General features: G+C 50.6%; 2 protein-coding genes across 2 annotated transcripts; one reads left to right on the top strand and one right to left on the bottom strand.

Moving 5' to 3' along the window:
* Nucleotides 1-13,421: 13,421 nt before the first annotated feature.
* PtA15_1A497 (uncharacterized protein) lies at nucleotides 13,422-14,763 on the bottom strand (the record flags this gene model as incomplete). The annotated part of the gene is made up of 5 exons (XM_053165530.1): nucleotides 13,422-13,740; nucleotides 13,825-14,210; nucleotides 14,284-14,440; nucleotides 14,526-14,599; nucleotides 14,677-14,763. The coding sequence occupies 5 exons, from the start codon at nucleotides 14,761-14,763 to the stop codon at nucleotides 13,422-13,424; spliced, it is 1,023 nt and encodes a 340-aa protein (XP_053016713.1).
* Nucleotides 14,764-14,959: 196 nt separating this feature from the next.
* PtA15_1A496 (uncharacterized protein) lies at nucleotides 14,960-18,421 on the top strand (the record flags this gene model as incomplete). The annotated part of the gene is made up of 5 exons (XM_053165529.1): nucleotides 14,960-14,996; nucleotides 15,117-15,768; nucleotides 15,851-17,960; nucleotides 18,025-18,134; nucleotides 18,220-18,421. The coding sequence occupies 5 exons, from the start codon at nucleotides 14,960-14,962 to the stop codon at nucleotides 18,419-18,421; spliced, it is 3,111 nt and encodes a 1,036-aa protein (XP_053016712.1).
* Nucleotides 18,422-23,375: the final 4,954 nt, after the last annotated feature.

The following is a 23,375-nucleotide window of genomic DNA, read 5'->3' as shown; positions in this document are numbered from 1 at the left end:
TATATCAGGTATGTGCTAGGTATGATCTAAGGTGTTGTCAGTGGTAAACAGTCAACTCATTTATTGGTTATATATCAGTGTGCTGTCGGGATTATTCCAATTATTACAGGGATTGATGCCTGCCCGACCATCACGACGGGTTGGCCTGCGAGACGGGCGACCAGAAGGCGCCCAGCGTGGCTTACAAAAACCTGATGTGGGTCCTGACGCCACCTGGCCTTGGGCGCCCCGCCCCCTATCACCGTGACGCCAAGCTGGCGTCATGTAACGCCCAACTGGCGCCTGTACAGCCCCAGCGCCCTCATGGCGCCGCGGCTTTGCCCAATTTGTCCGGGTGTGTAGGTTACATCCATATGAAGTCAGTGCCGCGCGGGTCAAAGATGCATCAGCGGCGTGGCGGTGGCATTGTTGCCAAGGATATGTGAATAGCATGCAGGGCCAATGCAAGCTTCTGGGGGAAGTGGAACGTGTATAAAAAGAGGTGCCCTTGAGTTTGGATAATCCCCAGGGCGTCCTCTGCTGCTGTACTTCCAGTGTGCGGCTTGTCCTCTGTTAGATTTCACACAACTAGGAGTTTATCATTTCATATGAGCTAAATAGGTCTATCCAACATTCTTGGAGACAGAGAGAGAAATGAGAAACAAAGCAGTACCTAGGAGCAGATCCGCTTGGTACTGAGTATAAGTGAGATAGATTGGTCTGTAGAGCTGCGGTGCAGCTGAAGGAACCTTTGAGTTCTGAGGGCTGACAAGATTTATCTTGTCAGTGTTCACGCTCCTAAGGACGCGCTTGATAAGAAAGGTTCTTCTTACTTTAGCTCGAGTGTCTTGTAACTCAAGAATCACCAATACGAGCTAGGAGAGATTTGGGACCGCGGTTGTCTATCACAGTGCGTAAGAGCAACGGTCAGTCTAAGGTCATTTTATGACTAGAGCACTGCAGCAATGAACTTACCTCTGTTACTGGAGTGAGAGATTCTATTGCTGAGGCTTGGACCGGTTTGGTCTTGGGCGTCGGATCCGAGTGCGCTGTTAGATCATAAATGTGCTCTAGTCAGCTCCTCCAATCCTAGCTGAGGCTATCCCAACAGACTCACTTACCTTGAAGGTGGTTTGTCCTGTTTGGGTTGCTTGGGTGCTTTGTTGATTGCTGACGTGGCTAGAAGGTTTGGAGCGGAGGAATTAGCTTTAGTACATTCCATCCGCCTGAGGGCAGCATGCATATTGCATGCGCCTGAAGGTCGCGCCGGCTCACCTTGGTCCCCTGTGGGGTTAGGTTTAGCTGCCTTGCGCTTCCTCTGATTTGGGGATGTACCCAAATCCTGACATCCCGCCATGCTTCGAGCCGGTAGACTGGAAGCAGATTGCAAACAGGATTTGATGCCGATGAGTTCCAGCGCTCTGCGGATGATGACTCGGCCGACTGGTTTGGTGAGAAAGTCAGCCGCGTTGGCTTCGGACCGAATCTAATTGAGTTGAATGAGCTTTCGAATCACAATTTCTCGCACAAAGTGTAGGCAGATCAACATATGTTTGGTTCTGAAGCTATCCTGTGAGGTTTCGCTTTTTGCCAAGTCAATTGCTCCTTTGTTGTCCACTAGGACCTGAATTTGCTGCAATTCAGGGCGGATTTTGACTTCAGAGATTAGATTTGATAACCAGGCAAGTTCCCGGCCAAGATCGGAGAGTGCCTTGTACTCGGCCTCTGGTGTTGACAAGGAAACAGTTGCCTGCTTGGACGATTTCCAGGCCAGAAGGTGAGTACCCGACATAATTGCAAATCTGGTGGAAGAGCGGCGAGTGTCGGGGCAATTCCCCCAGTCTGCGTCAACGTAGGCCTTCAGAGCATTGTTCTGATTCTTGATGTAAGTGAGACCTAAGCTGCGAGTGCCGGAAAGATACCGATAGACCTGGACTGCAGCGTGGTAGTGCAGCATACCCGGCGATTCCAGGTACTGTGACAATGAGCTCACTGCATAGGCGATGTCCGGGCGCGTTAAAACGCTTAAGTAGTTGAGGGAGCCGATGAGCGCACAATAGTTGATGCCAGTCTTGCGGAAATCAGCTATTTCTTGCTGGGTCGCTTTCCTGAGATACTCCTTTGGATTGAGCGGACAGGTGGCTGGGTGGAGTTTGTCAAAACCAAATTCTTCCAGCTTGCGGTCGATGAATTGGGATTGATTGATTTGAATGGCTCCGGCAGATTGCTTGATGTTCATGCCGAGTAAGAATTCGGCTTCACCCATATATTTTATTTTGAATTCCGCCTCCATCTTGTTCTTAAACTTCAGAGGATCCTTGCTAACGAAGACCCAAGTCATTGACATGCGCAAAGACATATGTATCTTCGCGACCAGGAACTCCGCGCCAATAAAAGACACAAGGGTCAGCAACCGAGATTGTAAAGCTGATTTTCTTCAGGTAGGTCAACAAGTGATTGTACCAAACTAGGGGCGCCTGTCGAAGACCATATATTGCCTTCTTCAGTTCCAAGACTGTGTTCGGCGGAAAATTGAGCCCAGGTGGAGGTAATAGAGTAACCTTGTCCTTGAGAGGACACGTGAGGAATGCGCTCCGAACATCCAGTTGATGTATGGCAAGGTCGTTGTCTACCGCAAAAGAGATGAAGAGACGAAGTGCACAAGGACAACCGGTTGGAGCAAATCTAGATTCAAAGTTCACGCCGTGGGTCTGGCGAAAGCCCTGCGCACAGATGCGCGCTTTGAACTCTGTAATCTGATTATCCGGACCAAGCTTTTTCCGAAACGCCCATGTGGCTGGAATGGGTGTATCGGTGGGTTCTCGGGCTCGCTGCAACCAGAAATTGTGTTGAATCATGTTAGCAGCTTCCTTCAACTCGGCCTCCTTCCAACTCAGCGATTCATCCAAGCGCATTGCTTGCTTGTGATTTGCCGGGTCAGTTGCGGCAGTGGTATGGAACATTTGTTGTCGACTGTAATTACAGATGTTGGCTGGGTCGATGTCGCTAGTGATCTGAGTTGGGTGTCTTGGACCGATGACCTTAACAATTCAAGGTTGACGCGGCTCCAGAGAGGGACCATCCTGACAAGGGGTTGCCGTTTCGTCATCATCACTAAGTTCGTCCTGACCTTCAAGACGGGGTCCTGGGGCAATTTTGCCTAAGATCTGATTGATTTTGTTTTCTTCTTTGCACTCTTCATCTTCAGCCATTTGCTGGTCCACGAAGTCCTGCTCCTCTGAGAAGGGCATTGGCTTGGAAGAGGAAAAAGACGGAAGTTTGTTGATACCGTAGACGTTGTGGCTTTTTTGCAGAGCCACACATTGCGGAAATGTTGTTTCATCGAAGTGAACTTGCTTTGACGTAACAATAGTTCTGTCTTTGGGTCGGTATATCCGGTAGGAAGAGAAGTCGTTGTCATAACCTAACATGATGCCATCCCACGCTATGGGTCCAAACTTCTGACCCCGATTCTACTTGGGCTTGACAATCCAAGCTCGGCAACCAAACGGCCTGAAAAATTTAAGGTTCGGTTTCATTTGAAACATGAGCTTGATAGGTGAAGCTTGGCTCTTGGACAGCAAGGGTAGGCTGTTGGTAGTTGCAGTAGCCGCCTTCACTGCTTCACCCCACCATTCAGGGGCCATATCACTTCCAGCATATTTGGCTGGGTTGAAGTCATCCCAGTTTAACTGGGATGCACTCAACCAATTTAAACTTGGTTGATCTCAACCAATTAAATATAAACCCAAGGGGGGTACCTTGGATTTATGTTTCATCAGTTGAGATCACCCAAGTTTGAATTGGTTGATTGCATCCCAGTTTAACTGGCATAACCTCAGCCCAGTCAATTATTCTGGCAGTGTATTAGCCTGCATCATTTGAGTTTGCGTCATTTCGATCACGGTGCAGTTGGCTCTTTCAGCAAAGCCGTTGTGCTGGGGTGTGTAGGGCGGCGACACATGGTGTTGGATGCCGGCCTCCTTCAGCATCTCGCTGAGATTTTTGCTGACAAACTCGCTTCCGCCGTCTGTTATCAACTGTTTGATCGACTTGCCAGTTTGGCTTTCGAAAAACTTCTTGAATTCTAGTATAGCCGCCATCGCGCCGCTCTTCTCCTTCAGGTTTTCCATGTGAATGTGACCGGAGTATTGATCAACAATGGTCAGAAAATAACAAGCTCCGCTGTTGGTAGCTGGCAAGATCAGGCCCACCAGGTCCGCATGGACAGTGTCCAAGGGTGCAGGGGCTGGCTTAAAGTGACTGTTAAAGGGTAAACGGGAGATCTTCCCTTTCATACAAGCTTCACAAGCCTTTGTCTCTTGTGCAGGCAAGGCTTTACCAAGCATCGTTTTGATGCGCTTCCTACTTGCGTGGCCCATGCGCCAATGCCAGAGTTTGAAATCGCTTGCCGCAGGAGCGGACTTGACTTCAGTGAGATTCGCAATTGGCTGCTCTTGTAGGTCTCGAAGGCCGATGATCTCAAATATGAAGTTTGAGGTGTCAATCGCGAGTGAGCTCAGATCATCAATCTTTACTTCAAAACCTGTTGGTGATGGCATAATTACGGCTTGATTCTCCATCAATTGAGCAAAGGAGATGAGGCTTTGCGTCAAGTTTGGCACATATAAGGCGTCCTTCAATACAATGGTTGCTCCATTTGAAAACCGGAGAGTGGCATTACCCTTGGCCACCGCGAAAAGCTCCTTCTGGTCCCATTTATTGCCTGTCGCAATACTGATTCGGACCGTAGCCCAACAGGACCTCCTGCAGAACTTCATCCTAGCGGTACTCCCTGCTCCATCTTTTCAGCAGTTTGCTCTTCAAAACCGACCGCCTGCCACCCCAGCCTCACTGAACCCTGAAGAATCCATTCTTCAAACGGAAATCGTCGAAATCACCGCGGAAGAATTCGGTCGTTCAATAGATGCCGCGGCCCAAGCAGCAGAAGATATTGCCGCTCTCAAGCTCACCCGTAGCTGTAAACGCAAGGCCGAAGATCTATTCACTTCACTTATGCACAGTAAGAAGAGTATGTCATCCCTTCATATACCCCTCTGCCTCCCACTCGGTCCCACGGATGTTTTTGTCCAAACTTCCAATCCCATGGTTCTTTGTTACGTTACCTCCAGGATGGCAAGAAACAGGACTTGTTCCTGATGAAGAGGACATTAAAATCACCGATCCATCCAATCATTCTCATTCACCTTCTACCTTGGCGAAAAGCTCACGGAAACAAAGGACTGGCACGCGGAATGGCAAGCGCCCCTCGGTTAAAGCCGCTGACCTCCTCTCTAAGACACCCGCCAACCCCTCCAACCCGTCATCAACAAGCCCACCTGCAGTTCCTCCACCCGCTACCCTGCCAAGCCTGTCCACGTCTCAAACCAACAAGCCATCCTTGACTGCAGATGCACATTTGCAGCCTCAAACAACAAACACCCTGTCCAAGCCCGCCAAGACGCCCTTAGACCCGGTCTGCAACAACTCATCACCAGCTGCCAATCGCTCTCAGCCGTCTGATCTGCCTAATCCTGATTTGTCCAATCTTCCTGCTCTTGCTGACTTGCGCGGCGCGGATGCCTCATTCCCGTCATCCCAATTTGCCCGCCCTCCTCAAGATACAACAGCCAACGGTAACCCCTCTGGTGGACCCAAGTCCCCTCTCTTCCATCCTCCTAGTCCAGACACCGACAGTCGCGCCTCGGCGACAGGTTCATCGGAATCCGCCAGCTCACACTTACTCCCCAGCACCAATCTTCCAGGCAATTCATCTTCAGCACCCCACCCCACCAAGCTCACAATTGTTAAGGCGGACGCCATCCGCATCCAGGTTGCCAGCATTCATCAAACGTTTGTCGGCTCAAAACCATCATGGGCTAAATATCAGACGACTTGGCAATCTCTTGCCCCCTTGCTCCACAATCTTGCCCAAGCAATGCACCCAACAGCTCCGTCACCACCCCGGGCATTCTGCTTGCAACGCACACCCTGCTCCCATGGCGTGTGGATCAACACTATCACCTCACTTGGTGAGTACCCTCCTCTCATGTCCAGAATTCTACCACTTCCAACAACTGAAACTGCTTATACTCTCAGCGGAATCGTTCTTATTGCCTTCTGAGGGGGAGCAATGGTATTGCCCCGATATCATCAACTTCCCTCGGCTGAGTGGATTTGGGGACAAAGAAAAAGATCGCCGACCCGGTTCTTTCATCCCACCCTTCACAAAAACACCGCACCCTGAATCCACCCTTGTCCATGGTCTCTACCGGCTCCTCCATCCTCCTCAACGTTTACACAACGAATGGGCCAGGATTATAGCCGCTTCAGTTGAATTGAGGGCCGAAAGTCTCTTCAATCCACCTCAAGTTAACTCCAAAGATCAAGCAGCGGTGTAAAGCTCAAAAGTGTTCCTGAGTGCGGAAAGGGATGTATGAGGAAACCTCTGCCTTTCCTGGTTCACTAGACACTTAAACAAGCCCACCAATCTCAGATTGGCAGTTTTAATGTAGTGATAGTGGAGTGTTATCTAAAGATAACTGTTGTTATAAAGTGGGTGCGATGAAGTTGCTAAAATGTGTTATGAGTGAGGAGTCTGGACTTCAACCAGGTGATAGTTGGTCAAAGAGGACCCCTCAGAGGTTTGTGTTATGTAATGTGAGTGTTGTGTAGAGTTGTTATTTCGTATGTAAGTGTTTTGTAATGTGTGTAAAACCAAAATATAGGGTGACTGATATATTGTGGAGTGAGCAGTTGTGTACTTTGTTATAGGGGAAACTGAGTGCAGGTAGTCTGCTGGGGGGAAGTTACAACAGGGGAGGAGAGCCTCCTTTTATAGACAATGGTGAGGGATTTTAGCTCCAGAGGAGCTCCACATGAGAGATCTTAGCTAGGTACATGAGGGTTTTTGGCTAGTACATATGTTGAATGGGTGAATGTGATTGGTCAGGACTGTACAGGTGATTATGGGTTATGACCTGCAGGCTGAATCAGGAGGTGTGATTGGTCAGGACTGGATGTTAGTGTAGTCATACTGTAACCAGGTCACCTGCTGTTGTTATGCAACAAAAATCCACTAGCGCATGCAGCTATTGCATGCAGCTATTACATGCAGCTAGCACCTGCATGTGTGCCTGCATGTGTACACTGCATGTATGTAAGTGATGATGCAGCTGTGTGTAAGTATGTATGTAGCTATCTATGTAACCGTGTGTGTAACTAAGTGTTGTAAATGTGGATTGTGTAACTGTTTGAGGTTGTAAGGGGTGTTGTGAGTGTGTAAGAGTATGTAACTTCTGAATGAGTACCATTATGAGTGTTACCTCCTGGGCATGAGACTAAACTGTTCAACCTCAACTGTCAATACTTAAACTGGTTAAATTCTTTATAATTCAATAACTCAAGCCAAACTCTAAAAACACTCAAAAAATCAATTCAAAATCAGCATTAAAAACACTTCAAGAACATCAAATTCCAGCAAATCACTTCAAAAATCAGCACATAAATCAAAAGACAAAAACTCACTGTTTTCAAATTTTTTAAGTTGGGGGAGGTGCTCTCACTTCTCTCAAATCCCTCAGATTGGTACTCTGAGCTCATTTTCTCTTTTAGTCTCACCCTCTCTCAAAGATTCTCACTCTCACTTTGAAGGTTTTGGACAACCTTTTTAAAGTTGGGGGAGGGGGTTTGGGTTACTTTAACTAAAACTAACAGTAAGATAGGCTAAAAGACAAAAATTTTAAGCTTTTTTTTAGCTATAAAGATTTTTAGGTTTTTTATACTATCTGGTGATTTTCTTGGCTTTACTGGAAATTTTACCCCTTTAGAAATCGGTTGTCCATCAAGATTGAGGCAAATGGAACTAAGGAAATACAAGAACGAGTTTCAGAAAGCGTTTGTCAAAAAGAACAAAGGAAGAACTCACAAAGGCAAGTAACCTCAGATGGTTCGACAAGTCATAGTGCGGTATTGTCTAGTGATGTACTAGAAAAGGCTGACTCAACTAGCGGGCTCTTTGGCGTTGGCGGCCAGGAATCACTGGAAGTGATGAACCAAAGCACTCATGATGGATTGATAGAGGTCTTCAATGTACTTGGGAACAAACATGTAACGGTTGAATAATTTGGGAGCGGATTGACGGTCTAGAAGAAAGACAACTTGATCAAGAGTCAAGAGATGGAAGTCGGCCATATCATAGAAGCCCGGGGGATTTGGGGAAGGGACGCGAGCTTGCAGAGTCAGGAAGTCTTCCGCGGTGGTGACAAAACTTGCCGAGTAAACAGAGGCAGAGGGGCTAGGATAGAGGGGGGTAACAATACTCCCACTAGTAGGAGTAGTGCGCGGATTACTGGAAGAAGGCGGGGGGAGTCAATGCATAGCTTCAATGATGGCCATGTTTTTAATCAGGAACTACAGAGGTCCAGCCCTCAGCTTGAAGCTAATAAGGACGCACACCTCAGGCAAAGAAAAAGACTTACCAAGTTGGGATCAGGGGCATATCCTCCTCTGTGAAAGGGTGGGTGGTATGTACGGGTGGCATGACCACAACGCAAACCGTTGCCACGGCGGTGTGGTGTGCCAAATCTGTTTCAAGTATCAAATTACATAAAGTGATGGTTGAATACATGAGAAGGAGGTATATTTAAGGCCCCGTTTGGACGCCCGGTGTGATATGATAAATTGCATCATAATATACATACCACCCAATGTGCAATCCAACTGTAATAAAGCCAATCAAGAAATGATTAGATTTATAACATGGCTGTTTGGCGCATCCAATCCAGAATAATATTGGAGTCAATTTATAACAGGCTGTTTGGAGAGCAGACAGTATCATACATGTACACACACCTAGTACACATCTCGATGACCTGTTCAACTGGTTTTCCAGAGGAGTAACACCCTCTCGATGACCGGTCATCTGGTCATCAAAAAGGACTTCACCTCTCAATGACCGGTCAAACGGTGTGGAACTACTCAAGGGGGAGAATAGAGCTTGGAAGGGAAATGGATAGCAACACTAGTACTAATGTAAGCTATGCAAGGGTGCTGATGAGGCTGCCTTCCTGACTAATGCTGAGGGGATGAGAGTAACACTAAGAAAAAGAAGAAAAAGGTGTGGCTGATTTCTGCTTGATCTTAGGAGCTAGTACTATGAGCTTTAACTACTGACTACTGAGGGTAAGAGAGTTGGAGGAGTGATGAGTGTGGGGAATGCAATGGCAAGGTTTAATGGCAAGGGGTTGATGAGAATGGGCACTTATAATTTCTGTATCTAAAATTATATATAAATTCTCATAAGGTACAAGTGAGGGGGGAAAGACAGTTCTTATATGAAGGAAGGATGAGCACAGACAATAAGGAGTTCTGGCTATGAGAATGAAGGTTGTACAAATGAGGAAGAGTGATGTGAACATAGTAACAGTATGTAATGATGAGCAATGCTGAAAGGGGAATGCTGGTTATGGGAATAAAAGAATGTACTAATGGGGAAGAGTGATGAGAACATAGTAACTACTTGTAATGATGAGCACTACTGAAAGAGGTAAGCACAGATCCAATGATGTAATGTGTACAATAGGCATAGTACATAATGAGAAATGTATGTAAAGGGTTTAGTATGTGAGAATAAATATGTAAAAGGAATTTACTGTAATGATTCAAGTAGGTTACTAATGAAATGAGTATTGTAACTAATGAAGAATGTAGGTTGTCTGTAAGTCTTATATCCTTTATAACTACTGAACCATTGAAGATAAGGGGGTACTATGTATGAGTGACTATAGGTGAAATTTGGCGTAGAATCTGAATATGCAATAATAATGAAGTATTTGTGAAGGGTTATGGGGGAAATGGGAAATGTAATGATGAATGTATGTAAAGAAAAGCAATAAAATACTACTTATGGTTTGGAATGGAGCACCACAACGGTCATCAAAGAGGACCTAACCTCTGGATGAACGGTTTGGCCGGCCATCCAGAGGAGTTCACCTCTCAATGACTGGTTGATTGGTCATCAAGAGGTCAAGTCCTCTTTGATGAACGGTCCATCAAGAGCGTTCAGCTCTGACCGGCCATCCAGAGGAATTCAGCTCTTGATGACCGGTTGATTGGTCATCAAGAGCTGAACTCCTCTTTGATGAACGGTCCATCAGGAACGTCTCTTGGTCCATCAAGAACATTCACCTCTCTTGATGTCCGGTTGATCGGACATCAAGAGATGAACTCCTCTCGATGACTGGTCAACCGGACATCGAGAGAGCTGAACTCCTCTTGATGACCGGTCAACCGGACATCGAGAGAGCTGAACTCCTCTCAATCATCCGGTCATTGAGAGGAGTCCACCTCTCAATGTCCGATCACCCGGTCATTGAGAGCTGAACTCCTCTGGATGGCCGGTTGAACCGGTCATCTAGAGGAGTTCAGCTCCTGATGATTGGTTGAACCGGTCATCCAGAGGGCTTCAGCTCCTGATGACCGGTTGACTGTTCATCGAGAGCTGAACTCCTTTCGATGACCGGTCAACTGGTCATGAGGACACAACCTCTCGATGACCTGTTGACTGGTCATCAAGAGGTGAAGCGGTTGACTGGCCATCAAAGAGGACACACCCTCTTGATGACCGGTCAACCAGACTCCCGAGGTTATGTCCTCTTTGATGACCGGTTGACCAATCATCAAGAGGGTCTGTCCTCTTCAATGACCGGTTGGCCGGTCATCAAGAGGGTGTGTCCTCTTCGATGACCGGTTGAACCGGTGATCATTGAGAGGTGAAGTCCTCTGGATGGCCGGTCAGAACGGTCATCCAGAGGTTGTGTCTGGATGGCCAGTCCAACCGGTCATCCAGAGGTTGTTTCCTCTTCGATGATTGGTTGACCAGTCATCAAGAGGTTGTGTCCTTCTTGATGACCAGATGATCGGTCATCGAGAGGTGCAGCTTGATGACTGGGGGGTGAGTACATATGTAGTCGCCGATATATCACCCGGAAATAGAGGTCCTGACCTCTATTTCCAAAATGGCGGGGGTGATATTTTTTTGGTGATGTGGGGTAATGCATTTTACAATATCATTGGCAGCCCCAAACACCAAATAAACAGGTGTGATACCCCGGGCGCCCCCCGTTATAAATTGCCCAATTTATCATATTACATCACGCGGCCAAACGGGGCCTTAGATTTATTATTGCATAATTAGATTCTACTGGTCATTTAACCCCTAGTCACTCACTTGAACCACCAGGATAGCTCGACTCAACAGTGCAACAAATCCAATACACGTATTGTATATGCATATACATTGTATTGGATTTCTCTGCAAATACAAAATGACTTAGTGTATTTGTATTGTATTGCCCCCCAATACAATACAATACAGTCCAAATAAAATGTATTGACCAAGCCAATCCAAAAGATATTACATATCAGGGGGGCAATACAAAATGCAAAAATACAGCCTATTGTATTGCATGAGCAATACAATACAAATACAATGTATATGCAATACAATATGATCCAATACGGGGGAATACAAATACATGTATTGGATTTGTTGCAGCGTTGCTTGACTCAGTCAAAAGTTATTTTTGTTTAATGGTTTTCATCCAACATAAGTACATGGTATAGTAGTACATTGGTAGTACATAATATGGTATTAGAGCCAACCACAACTGGGTCATATTTTTTGTGCATATTCAATTAGAGTTAGGGCTAGAACCACAAGTTGGCCATATTTGTATGCATATTCAATTAGACTTAGGGCTAGAACCACATGTTGGCCGCCTTGTAGATAGACTATATAAGGAGCCCTTCCTCCCCCCCTCATCTGAATTCTGCGTGTGAAAAGCAGCCACCAACCAACCAGTCACTCATTCATTTAACAGTGTGATCTCAAACATCCACTCACCCAACACCTGTGACAATAATCAGGTTCTTAAATAGCTTGTGTCATTGCACATCATCTACATTGTTTGGTCTAAGTCTGATAGACACTACTGCACATAGTGATCTCTATCAAGGTTTTGCCACAAAAATAAATGAATTTTGTTGTCAGAATCCTTGTGTAGTACAATAGAGGGGCAGGTCCTTCAAACCACTTGTAACATAAATATTGCTTAATTACAATATCATATTTGTTATCCCCCCCTCACAGAACTGCCACCCGTCCCAAAGGAGTTCTCACAGCGGCCTCCGCAATCACCTCGACCACCTCAACCACCTCAACTACCTTGACCACCTTGACCACCACGTCCTCCTTGTCCGCCATAACCAGCAACCCCACGCCCAGCGAGGGAAGCTGAGGAAGCTACAGAGATTGGGCAGTCGTGATTGCCGGGAAGAGGGCCAATTTGATTGATTAAGGAAGGCACAGGACAAAAAAGGGGAATGGGAGCCTCATCCATGCTACTCATGGTGAAGCTACAGGTAGTACTCGGGTGTTTGAATGAATAGGACAAGTGTGAATACTGGGAAAAGTTAAGGAAACAAGCACCTGAGGCGAGTAGAGAGGAGGAAGGGGAAAGGCCCTGGCCTTTAAACCCAATGCCTTGACTACCAGGACACAATACCACCACCGAGTAGACGAGGCCAACCGGCAAGAGAAGCTTTGTTCCCAAGCTTCTCCCGAGGGGAGCCATTTCCGCGAACGGGTCAGGAGGTCGAAGAAGGAGCATCTCTGTCTGGATCACAGACAGAGATGGCGGTCAGTTGCTACAAAATGTTCAACAAAAGAGAGGAGAGATGGCTTACGTGCGGGTTGGTTGAGGATCTTGACGGTCGATCCGATTCGAAGACAAAGGAAGGAGGCTTTTTGTTACACAGCAAGTCAAAGAATTGAGGTGGGGGAGGATATGACCTGGTCCTCCACACCCTGTCCAACCCATGTTTGCCACCCCGTGATTATGCAGTCTTCATCATGACAACCTCTGGCCAAACCCATCCTGTCCCATCACACTCATGCTTTGGTAAGGCCTAGGTTTGCCATTGGTCCTCATGTAGTCCCACCTCCATTGCACAACCCTTCCTGAAGGCTGCATGGGCGCACAAAACCAGCAGCCCATTGCTGCGAACGCGAGCCCGGCTGATTGGGAGTGCCCAGGCATGGAGGAATGGCCGCAGGAAAAGAAAGAAAAGAGTCTGATGATGTATTTGCGACAGGGTCTATGGAGAGGATGCAAGCATGCGGGGATGGACACTCGGGCGGCGGAGACGACGGGGATGGACACTCGGGCGGCGGAGACGACAGGACAACGACCAGGTTGGGATTAGAGCGACGGGGGTAAAAGAAACAAAACACTTCGAGTGGCACGGACGTGATAATTGCAAAATACGAAAAACCAAGGAAATGAAAGTTTGGGGGATGTACTAGATGCAGCTTAGTCCGACAAGGAGAACTATGTACATATATTCAACAAGGAAGCGATGAGGAGTGGTGGGGGGGTGGTTTAAGCGGCTGCGGGTTCGGCAGCGACGGCGGGGGCGTCGTTGTTCTCCGCCGGGGGCTCGTCCTCCTTTTTGTTTTCGTTGACGGCGACCTTGAGGCTCAAGGCGCGGCCGTCGAGCTCCTTGCCCTGGACCTCCTCCAAGGCCTTCAGCTGGCTCTCGTGGTCGTCGAAGTCGACAAAGCCGAAGCCCTTCGAGCGGCCGACGGTGGCCCCGTACTTGCGACAGACCACGTGCGCCGAGGCCACCTTGTAGCTCCCGAAGAGCTCCTTCAGCTTCGCGTCCGTCACCGTGAAGGGCAGGTTGGCGACAAACAGCAGCCTGCCATGTGCCGATCAGACCGAAGGGTTCGGCGAGTCAGGACCCGATCTGTGTGGTTCGGGAAAGTGAGGTGTGGGGACAAACGTTTGGCTGGGTTCGCCTTCGGGCGCTCCTTTCCTCCTGGTGCGTTTCTCGCCGCGGGGCTCGGCGGGCGCGGCTTCCTTTGGACGCCGGGTGCGGACGCGCTTGGGGCGGGGTTTGCCGGCCGGATCGTCCTCGTTGTGGGTGGAAGGGTCGGTGAGCGCGCCGTGGTCGTCGCCGGTGGCTTCGGGTTTCGCTTCGCCGGCGGGGCGACGTGTGCGGCCATGGCGCCTGTTGCGGGTGCGCCCGGCGCTGCTTTTGGCGGCTTTGGCGTCCGCAGGGCCCTCGGGCTCCTCGTCGCTGCCCTTGGCGGCCCCGTTGGCTTGGCGGGGCTTGGATGCCCGAGCGGCCCGGGCCGCCGCACGCGGGACTGCGCCGCCGGGTTGGCCCTGGAAGAGACAGAGCATTGCCATCTCCGTGAGCAAGAGATCTGTGAACAGGTGGAGGCGGCCACCAACTTACAGGGGCGGGCTTGGCGATCTCGACGTTGATGGGACGGCCGTCGATCTCATTCTTGTCTGTGGCTGCCACGGCCTTTTCGGCTTCCTCGAGGGTGGTGAAGGTGACGAAGCCGTAGCCCAGGGAGCGCGCCCCACGGTGGATGATTTGCACGTCCGAGCTGGACAGTTAAGTACGGGTAGGGTTTTGAAAGCTCGTCAGTGAGGTTGGGTGCACTACGATGATACAGGATCGAGGCCACTTACATTTCGCCATGCTTGCCAAACAATTCTCGCAGGTGGTCTTCCTTGGTCGCAAAACTGAGATTTCCGATGAACACCTGCAGGAGCAGTTAATGTGAGCTCTGGCGTTTGAGGGGCTTGGTGGCAGGGAAGATGATAAGCCGGTTCAGCGCACCTTTTTGCCCAGCTCTTGGAGGGTGGTGGCCTCCAATGCGTCAGTGATGGCAGCTGCGCCGTCGGTTCCGTTGGTGGCAGTGGTCATTGTTTGTGGCGATGTAGTTCTTGAGGGTTGTTTAAGCCTGTGTGTGTAGTGTATATGAGATGGGATGGGGATGGGGATGGGGATGGGGATGGGGATGGGATGAGGGGGGTGGGCTGTCTTTGTTTGTACGCTGTTGACTGTTCGGTCGATCGGTTTTGGGCAGGCGGGGGATTCTACTATTTCCGGGGGGTTTCTGATGCCCATTTGCGGGGGGTGGTGTGTTGTTATCGGATGTGCGAAAGTGAAATCTATTGTTGTGGGGTATTGTACATACACTGCGACTTGCGCGTACGATGCTCACTTGCAGCTCACTGCCTATGTACATACTTTGCAAGAGCTTTTTTAGTTTGAAGGGGTGCTCTGCTGGTGGGGATGGTGCTCGCGGATTGGGCAGATTGGCCTGCCCGAAGGAGAGTCGCATGGTTGGTGCGACTGTCGGGGCTGCTCAGCCTTCACTCTGAGCCAGGCCGACCCTGCCGACGAGCCTCATCTTCTTGGTCTTTTCCTTCATACAATTACAATCCCACTGCCAGCACACCCACACACCACAACCAACAACCAACCAACTAACACCCTCACTCCTCTTCTTGACCATCCCCGCCAGCCGACACCATTCCGCCCCTCTTCGTCGTCCTCCTCACCAACCTCATCCTCACCCCCTTCCTCACCGCCTTCATCACCCCACACCTGCTCCACCCCCCACCCAAGGCCCGCTGCGATGACGAAGAGGCTGAAGATCATGATTGGCCCTAACCGCCAGCAGATGGAAATCGCACACGTCAACGACTCCGCACAGCCAACCATCATCAACTCCGAATACTTCGTCGGCCGCGTCCTCATCAAGATCAGGGACTTCGAAGGCATCACTCACGACGGCTCCCCCCCCATCCGCAACCACGTCTACTTCGACGGCCGCAGCCGCAAGTTCGACATCCAGATCGAAGGCCGCTTCAAGAAACGCGACGGCGTCCAACTCTACTCGGGCGAGGAAATCCACTTCGGCAGGTATGCACATACATAAACATTACATACATAACACAACCCCCCTTACATACTACACAACCCAAGCTTATCTATCCATCTCCAGTGACTTCGACCACATCGTCGACTTCCCCAAGAGCGCCTTCAATGCCGGCATGCGGGTCGCCCGCTGGATCGACCCCAACGTCTTCTACGACCTCACCCCACCCAGCGAGCGCCCGTTCATCATGAGCCCCTATCTGGCCTGCATGAACACACTCTGTGCATGGCCCTGCCCAGACCGGCTGAGCGACGCCCTCGTCTGTCTGCGCCAGTCGGACCGCGAGGACGACCACCACAACACCCTGGACAGCGAGGCGGACGACATGGTGCCCATGGAGCAGGTCGACCCGGCAGAGCTCGGCGCCACCGCCGGCAAGAAGAAGATCGGCCGCCACCCCAGGCGCTACTGGCGATTCATCGGCCTCAAATCCGACCACGCCCGGATCGATGCCTTCATCGCCAAGAACAGCCATCTGCTCGCCCAGCCCCTCCACCAGCAAGACTCTCTCCTTGAAGGCCCTCAACCCCCCACTCTCGCCGACAATCTGGCCACCGGCCAGACCACCGACAACGAGGACGACGAATTCGACGACGCAGATGCACTCTCCTGCCGCGCCCCGTCCTCCTACGCCACCTATTCGACCGCCATCGAGGGGATGAACGACAGCCGCCCCGCGCTGAACTCGGCCTCCTCCTACCGCTTCTCGCCCCGGCGCATCTTCCCCCGCCACCAGATCAGTCTGGGCGCGGGGATGCGCGACCTGTACCAGGATGCGGAGATCGAAGCCAACGAGCGGGAGGGCGAGGCGCAGGCGCACCGGATGATCGAGATCAACGGCGAGGACGACTCGATGCCCGCCCAGAGACCCTCCCCCGGGCCGCCGAGCCCCAGCGGGGCGCAGGAGAGCGAAGAGGCGCTCAAGAAGAGCAGCAACAAAGTCAAGCATGGGCTCAAGAAACTCAAGATCGCCTTCAAGAAAATCACCCCCAGCCTGTCCTCCTCCGCCGCCGTCTCAGCCACCTCAGCCACACCCTCTCCCTCCACCAACACGCCCAGCAAACGCAAGTCCTACTCCACCGCCTTCTCGACCAAGACGCGCAGCGACACTCTCGGAAGTCCGGTGCCCAGCACCACCGTCTCGCGCGCGGCTTCCCGGAGACTTCCCCCCGGACCGCTTGTCAGGGACAGCTCGCAGACGCTAAGGACCGACTCGCGCTCGACAGAGACGGTCAAGAATCTGGGCCGGAGCTGCTCGCTCATGCCCCGCCCGCAATCCCACTACCACCCCGCGTCCACCGTCCTCCCAGACGTGTCCGTCGACGAACAGCAGCAGCAGCAGCAGCAGCAGGGAAAGGCCCGGAGCACGTCCCTCGACCACACCCGCTCGTTCGACTTTGCATCCACCATGGCCGGGCTCAAGATGCAGAGCACCGAGTCCAGCCTGTTCACCATCCACCAGGCCGCTGCCGCCTCTTCCTCCTCCTCCTCCTCCTCCCCGGGCCAAAGACACCGCCAGGAGCCCGCGCACGAGAACGGCAGTCCGCGGCAGGGCTCGTCGGGCCGCCTGTCGATGGTCAAGTCGGACAAGGAAGCCTCCACCCGGCTCTCCTCGCCGTCCACCGCCAGCCACTCGCGCTCCACCCGGACCAGCGCCACCTCGTGCAGCGACGTGGACGAGCAGTCGGCACAGACTGTGCCCGGCGAGAGCCGGTTCACCGAGCTCGCCTCCCACGGCAGCCAGGACGCGCGGGAGCCCGAGCCGCCCGGCCTGAGCAGCAGCCCCACTGCCGCCAGCGCCCAGCTTGCCGGCTCGCCCGCCCCCAGCTCCAGCAGCCACACCCCCGTCGGCCACTCGCGCGCCTCCTTCCTCGGCCCCGACGAGCCCGCCACCACCACCACCACCCCGCTCGAGGAGCCCGCCGCCCTCGTGCCGGCTGCGGCTGCCCAGACGTCGTCCCCCACTCTCGCCAGCCCCTCCCAGACTGAGATCGACGAGGCGCCGGTGCTCGAGGACGTCGAAGTCGGCGACCTCATGTTTGCAAACATGCTCAACCTCGCCCCCGACACCACCACCACCACCACCGCCTCCGCTGCTGCTGCTGCTAGTCAGGACCCTGTGCAGGAGCTGCTGGGCCCGTGGCGGTTCAAGAACCCCACCACCGACATCCTCGAGGTCCGTCCCTGCCCCCCTCTTTGTTTTCTGCGGTGCTCATGCTGACGTCTTCGGTGGCCCGTAGGACAACACGTTCGTGTTCCTCGACAAGAGCGTCAATGTCCAGAAGCGGCGGAAGCACTTCTCCGAGAGCGGCGGCAAGCACCGCAAAGCGTTCGTCTACGACCCCGACGTGTAAGCCCCCTCCCCTCCCCCCCCCCCCCCTCCCCCCTGTCCGCTGCCAGAAGTGCTGAGTTTTGTTGTGTCTGTGGGGGGATAGGGTCTATGCCACCTCGTTCTTCTCGCCCTTCATGGACTTCAACACCTTCGACCTCGCCATCGGCCCCGTCAAGATCAACGTCGCCAAGGTCTTCGGCGACATGCCCGTCCGCTACACCCTCCGCTCCACCCGCATCGACGCCCAGAACAACGTCGAGGAAGAGATCTTCGTCACTATCTCCTTCGAGCTCGTCGACGCTTAGCCCCCTGTCTCCCTCCCCCTTTTTTTGTACCCTTTCGTGCGCGTCCCGCCGCTTTCGCACCCTTTCGTCTCCCCTGTATACATAGATATCTTATCGCCGCTGCCCCGCTTTGCTCCGTCCCTAATCTAATCTCGCCCGGCCTCGTCCTTCCTCCTGCCCCGTTTCCCTTGTTGTTGTTTTTCCGCGTCCGCGTCCGCTCGCCACCGCGGCCCCGGGCCAGCGCGGCGTCCCCGCGCCGGCCCCGCCCCGCTCACGGGCCCCCTCTTGGCGCTTTTTTCCTCGTTTGTTTCCCGGGTGGCCTTGATGGTCGAGTCGTTCTTAAAGCTTATCAAATTGTACATAACACCACACACACACACATCAATCCACGCCCATATACCCGTACGTGCGCACCCGTGTACCCCCACGCACATATGCCTGTGCGCATCGCTGTGCATGGGTGCTCTTTGTCTCTTGTCATAGACATGTGAGTCTGCGCCACGCCTCATAACAGAGCTGCTTCGGTTGTTTCAGCGCTTCATTCAAGCATCCAGGCACGATGCCTGCATCCACATCTACCTGGCGACTTCCTTTCTAAGTGTGTAAACACTAGATTCACAAGAACTTGAAGTGTAGCCAAGATCCCCTGATTTCCTGCTGAGATGTTTCCACCAATGTCTGCTCTGCCTATTCCCACACAGCGCACATCGGAGCAAACCAGATTTGCCTGCACTCACATCGAGGACCTCGGGTGTCTGAACCCACACCTTGCCAATAGGTGTGCTGAGACAAGCAGCCGCAGACTCCAAACTGCAGATCGGCCAGTTGTGTTTGGCCAAATTTGTGAGTAGGACACACGTGGATGTGGATGTAGCAGTTGGCCCCGAATGGTGCGGCTTGCATGAGCTGCGTCCCTTTCGAAGCCCTTTGCCACATCTCTGGCCGTGGATTCGGGAGCACGATGCGTGCTGGGTGTCTGCGCAAACACAGCCATCCCCGTCGCACCCAGCCTCCTTGTGTTGGGGGGCAGCCTGGCTTCTGTCTGAGATTCTCTGGCGTGTTATCCCCCGCCGCCTCCCAGTGAACAGATCGTTGAGACGTCATCCCTGCGTTAAAGTGGCTTGGCAGGCTGAATCGTCGGGGCAGGCCCTGGCAGGCCGCCAGAAAGTCTCCTGCGCTTGGAATTCGCTTTCTGTACTGGGATCCTTCGCCTGGAGGCTCGTAGTGTCAGGCAGGGCCAACAACTAGTTCTTTGAGGGCTCCGTTGTATAGAGTTTTCCTTCTCTACAGCACCACAAGTAAATTAGAGATGGCCATCTGGACCCGGGTACGGGTACCGCCTGCCAATTTCTCTCTAATCGGACACCCGCCGGACCCGGACACGGCACCCGCCAGCGGGTACCGGCGGTACTTGAGGCGAGGCTAAAAGAAATATGATTTCAGTAAAAATAGAAATAATATAGAAAACAATTATAAAGAATTTTACCTAAAAGAAACAGGAACAAGGGTGAGATGAGAACACAATAGAACCTAACCCACCATGCAACTAGGACTTTTGGGCTAAGACAGGAAATAAAGAGTTAGACAATTATGGTCAACACACCAGGAAAAAAAAGTAGTCACTTGATGGCAAGTGACATGATGCAGCTTTGTTTTCAGCTCCAACACTGCTCCAATGCTGCTCCTCTCCACCAGCACATCTGGGGCTCACATGATAGGTGTCAGGATCAACGCACTAAATGTGAAAAAACCAGATGATCATCAGCTTTGGCCCTGGCCCAGCTAATGCTCAGCTGATGCTCAGTTTTTCCCCTGGCCCAGCTGATGCTCAGCTTTGGAACTGGCCACCTGATTATCATCTTTGGCCCTGGCACAGCTGATGCTCAGCCTGGTCCATGGCTCAGCTGATGCTCAGCTTTGGCCCTAGCCTAGCTGATTTTCAGCTCTGGTCCTGTCCAAGCTTATTCCCATCTTTTTCCCTGGCCTGGCTCAACTGATACTCAGCAAGCTGAGCATCAGCTGGCCAGCTGGCCCAGGACTTGCCCAAAGCTGAGCATCAGCTGGGACAGGACTAGGAGAAGGCAGAGCAAGGACTGGTAAAAAGCTGAGCATCAGCTGCGCCAGGACTAGTACAAAGCTGAGCATCACCTGGGCAAGAAATGGTCAAACAGCTTTATTCCAATTCTGAGAGTGAGCTGCGTGAAAAAGCTGAGTATGAGCTGGGCAGAAAAGCTGAGTATGAGCTGGGTACCAAAGCTGAGTATCAGCTGGAAAGAACTGAGGATCAGTTGGGCTCATTAAAACTGAACAGGGTCTCCTTGGTAAATTTTGGAAGTTGAGGAGATGGTTGGGAGATTGAGGTAGATAGTGGATAGATATTGGATAGATGGTGGGTAGCTGGTTGGAGCTGGTGTAAAGTCACTTGTCATCAACTGACCATTTTATTTTCCTGGTGACAGGATAGATAAAAAGAAAGAAAGATAAACCTAAGAGTTGAGCCGCCTAGACTAGTGACCTCGACAAGCAACCATGCTTTGATTTGATGTTGTTTGACTTAGTCGCCGGTTGGAAGGAAGATGTCAAGATGAAGGAAAAGGGAATTGATGACCAACAACTGGATTGAGGAGTAGCGGTCAACTGCTTCCAATTTGAAGTCTTCACACTCATTGACGTCATTGAGAACCATAGTCACAAGCCGTACCACTGCGCGCTGTGCGCTTCAGAGCGCCTTCACATTCCAACACACCCCCATGCGTCAAAACCGTTAGGGAGGAAGCATACCAGCTCAAAGAACTTTGAAGATTGAAGCTCTGCCTATTGATTTTGTAAGGAAATCGGCAAGCATAAGGTGAGTTTGTTTGAAGATTAAAGTAATTGTGTCCGTGATAATTTTGGATCACACAAAATGGAAGCGTAGCTTCATATGCTTAGTTTTAAATGCTGAATGATTGGCTTTGTTGTTTGCGAGCATGATTGCGCCTTGATTGTCTTCATAAATTTTGAATGGTAAAGGTATTTGAATTTTCAGAGCTGATTCTGTCACCATTTTGAGCCAAAGAAGTTCTTTTGTGACTTCGTTAATTGCAATGTATTCAGATTTGGTTGATGATAAAGAAATTGCGGATTGCTTCTTAGAAAGCCATGAGATCAGATTGTTGTTCCATAAAATTAAATAACTAGTTGTTGATTTACCGGTAGCTGGACAACCAGCCCAACTAGCGTCTACGTAAGAGACAAAATCGATTTGGTTGGCTGGAGTTTTTTGGAGAGTGATACCAAAATCTTTTGACCCTTTTAGATACCAAAGACAATGCACCGCCGCATTCCAATGAAGAATTCCTGGGGTCTTAAGGAATTGAGATAGACAGCCAACAGTAAAGGTAATATTGGGTCGAGTAGTGACACTTAAATAGTTTAGCGCTCCAACAAGTCCTCGATAACGTACGTTAAGACTTTCAAGTTGTTTGATTTCAGCTTCAGATGCTTTCACAAGATGTGAGTTTGGCTTCATCGGTGTAGCAAGCGGAACTAGATTTTTGCAGCCGTATTTTGTCAAAGGTTCTTCCATTTAACTCGTTTGCGTAAGGTGAACAGCTTCGGAGGATTGATTAACTTTCATTCCAAGAAAATGTTTAGCGCTACCAAGGTCTTTAATTTTAAACCGTTTGCGAATTAAATTCTTGAAAACCTTGGGTTCTGGACTAAAGATAGTGATATCGTCCACATGAAGGTATAACCAAGTGTTAGATGACCAAAAGACAGAAGGTTCGGCGTAGCTGCGATTGAAACCAACAGATAAAAGCCACGAAAAGAGAGTTAAATGCCATTCTTTGGGAGCCTGCTTAAGTCCATAGAGTGCCTTTTTCAGAAGTAGCACTTTGCCAGGTGGAACATCAAAACCGGGAGGCGGATTGAGTGTGATCCTTTCTCTTATTGGAGCATTTAGAAAGGCACACTTGACATCAATCTGATGAAACTGAAAGTTATGCTGAAGAGCAAACGAGATGAGTATTCAAAGAGAGACCAGTTTTCCCATTGGAGCAAAGGTAAACCAATAATCTTTTCCAAAAATTTCTCAAAATCCCTGAACGCAGAGCCTAGCCTTATATTCCTCTGTTTGATTAGATGATTCAGGTTTAATTTCCGCAGGTACCGCCACTACATTTTGATAAGGCTGGGACCCAAACCCCGGCTTTTGGGACATGCCCCGGGGTTAGGGCATTGGGATGGGACTCAAGTCATGCCCCGAACCCCGGGTCATGACAGGCTCTACGGATGGGGGCAAGGGTGCACCTTTTTTTCGAATTTTTAACTCTTTTCTCTGCTCAAAACTTGTTTTATTCACATTCTACTCGTGTATGTATGACTCAGACTGACTGAAATGATAAAAACAGTGGGATTACAATGGGCCATCAAAGGCTTGGTACCATTCCTTGAGGCAAATAAGTTGCCCCACGCTTTCGGCCTTGAGGGAGGATTGCTGCCAGGAAACCACCTGCCTCCCCTTAGAGAAAACTCTCTCTGACAAGGCGCTGGTCGCAGGAATGAAGAGGTATTTGTGTGCCATCTTTGATAAGATCAAAAACGTTATTTGACAATTTGACCAGTATTAAAGAGTCTTCCTTTCACGCGGCTTGATGTCTTCCTTGAGGTAGTGGTTGATTTCAGCTGAGACTCCCTCAAGCCAATCGGGTTGTTGGTATAGAGCTTGAGCGAAGAAGCCCCTGCTAGTCGATGGAACCAAAGAATGAAATTTAGTTTTGGATGCATCATCTGTTTTCTTGAACTTGTTGTTGTGCTTCTCTTCAAAATCACGCGCAATCAAGGTGAAGGTTTCAATAATATCGTCCGTTGACATCATGTAGTTCTCCATTATGAAGTCGCCATATCTGTATATATGGTCCAAGGCTCCAGCGGCAAGGACTACACCACGGGTGCAAAAAGATATTCCAAAGCCGGATTGAATCCGGCTTAG

The sequence above is a fragment of the Puccinia triticina genome, chromosome 1A (genome assembly GCF_026914185.1).
Source record: "Puccinia triticina chromosome 1A, complete sequence".
Classification (NCBI taxonomy): Eukaryota; Fungi; Basidiomycota; class Pucciniomycetes; order Pucciniales; family Pucciniaceae; genus Puccinia; species Puccinia triticina.
Note: the sequence above shows the minus strand (reverse complement) of the source record. Positions and strands in the feature narration are given on the sequence as shown.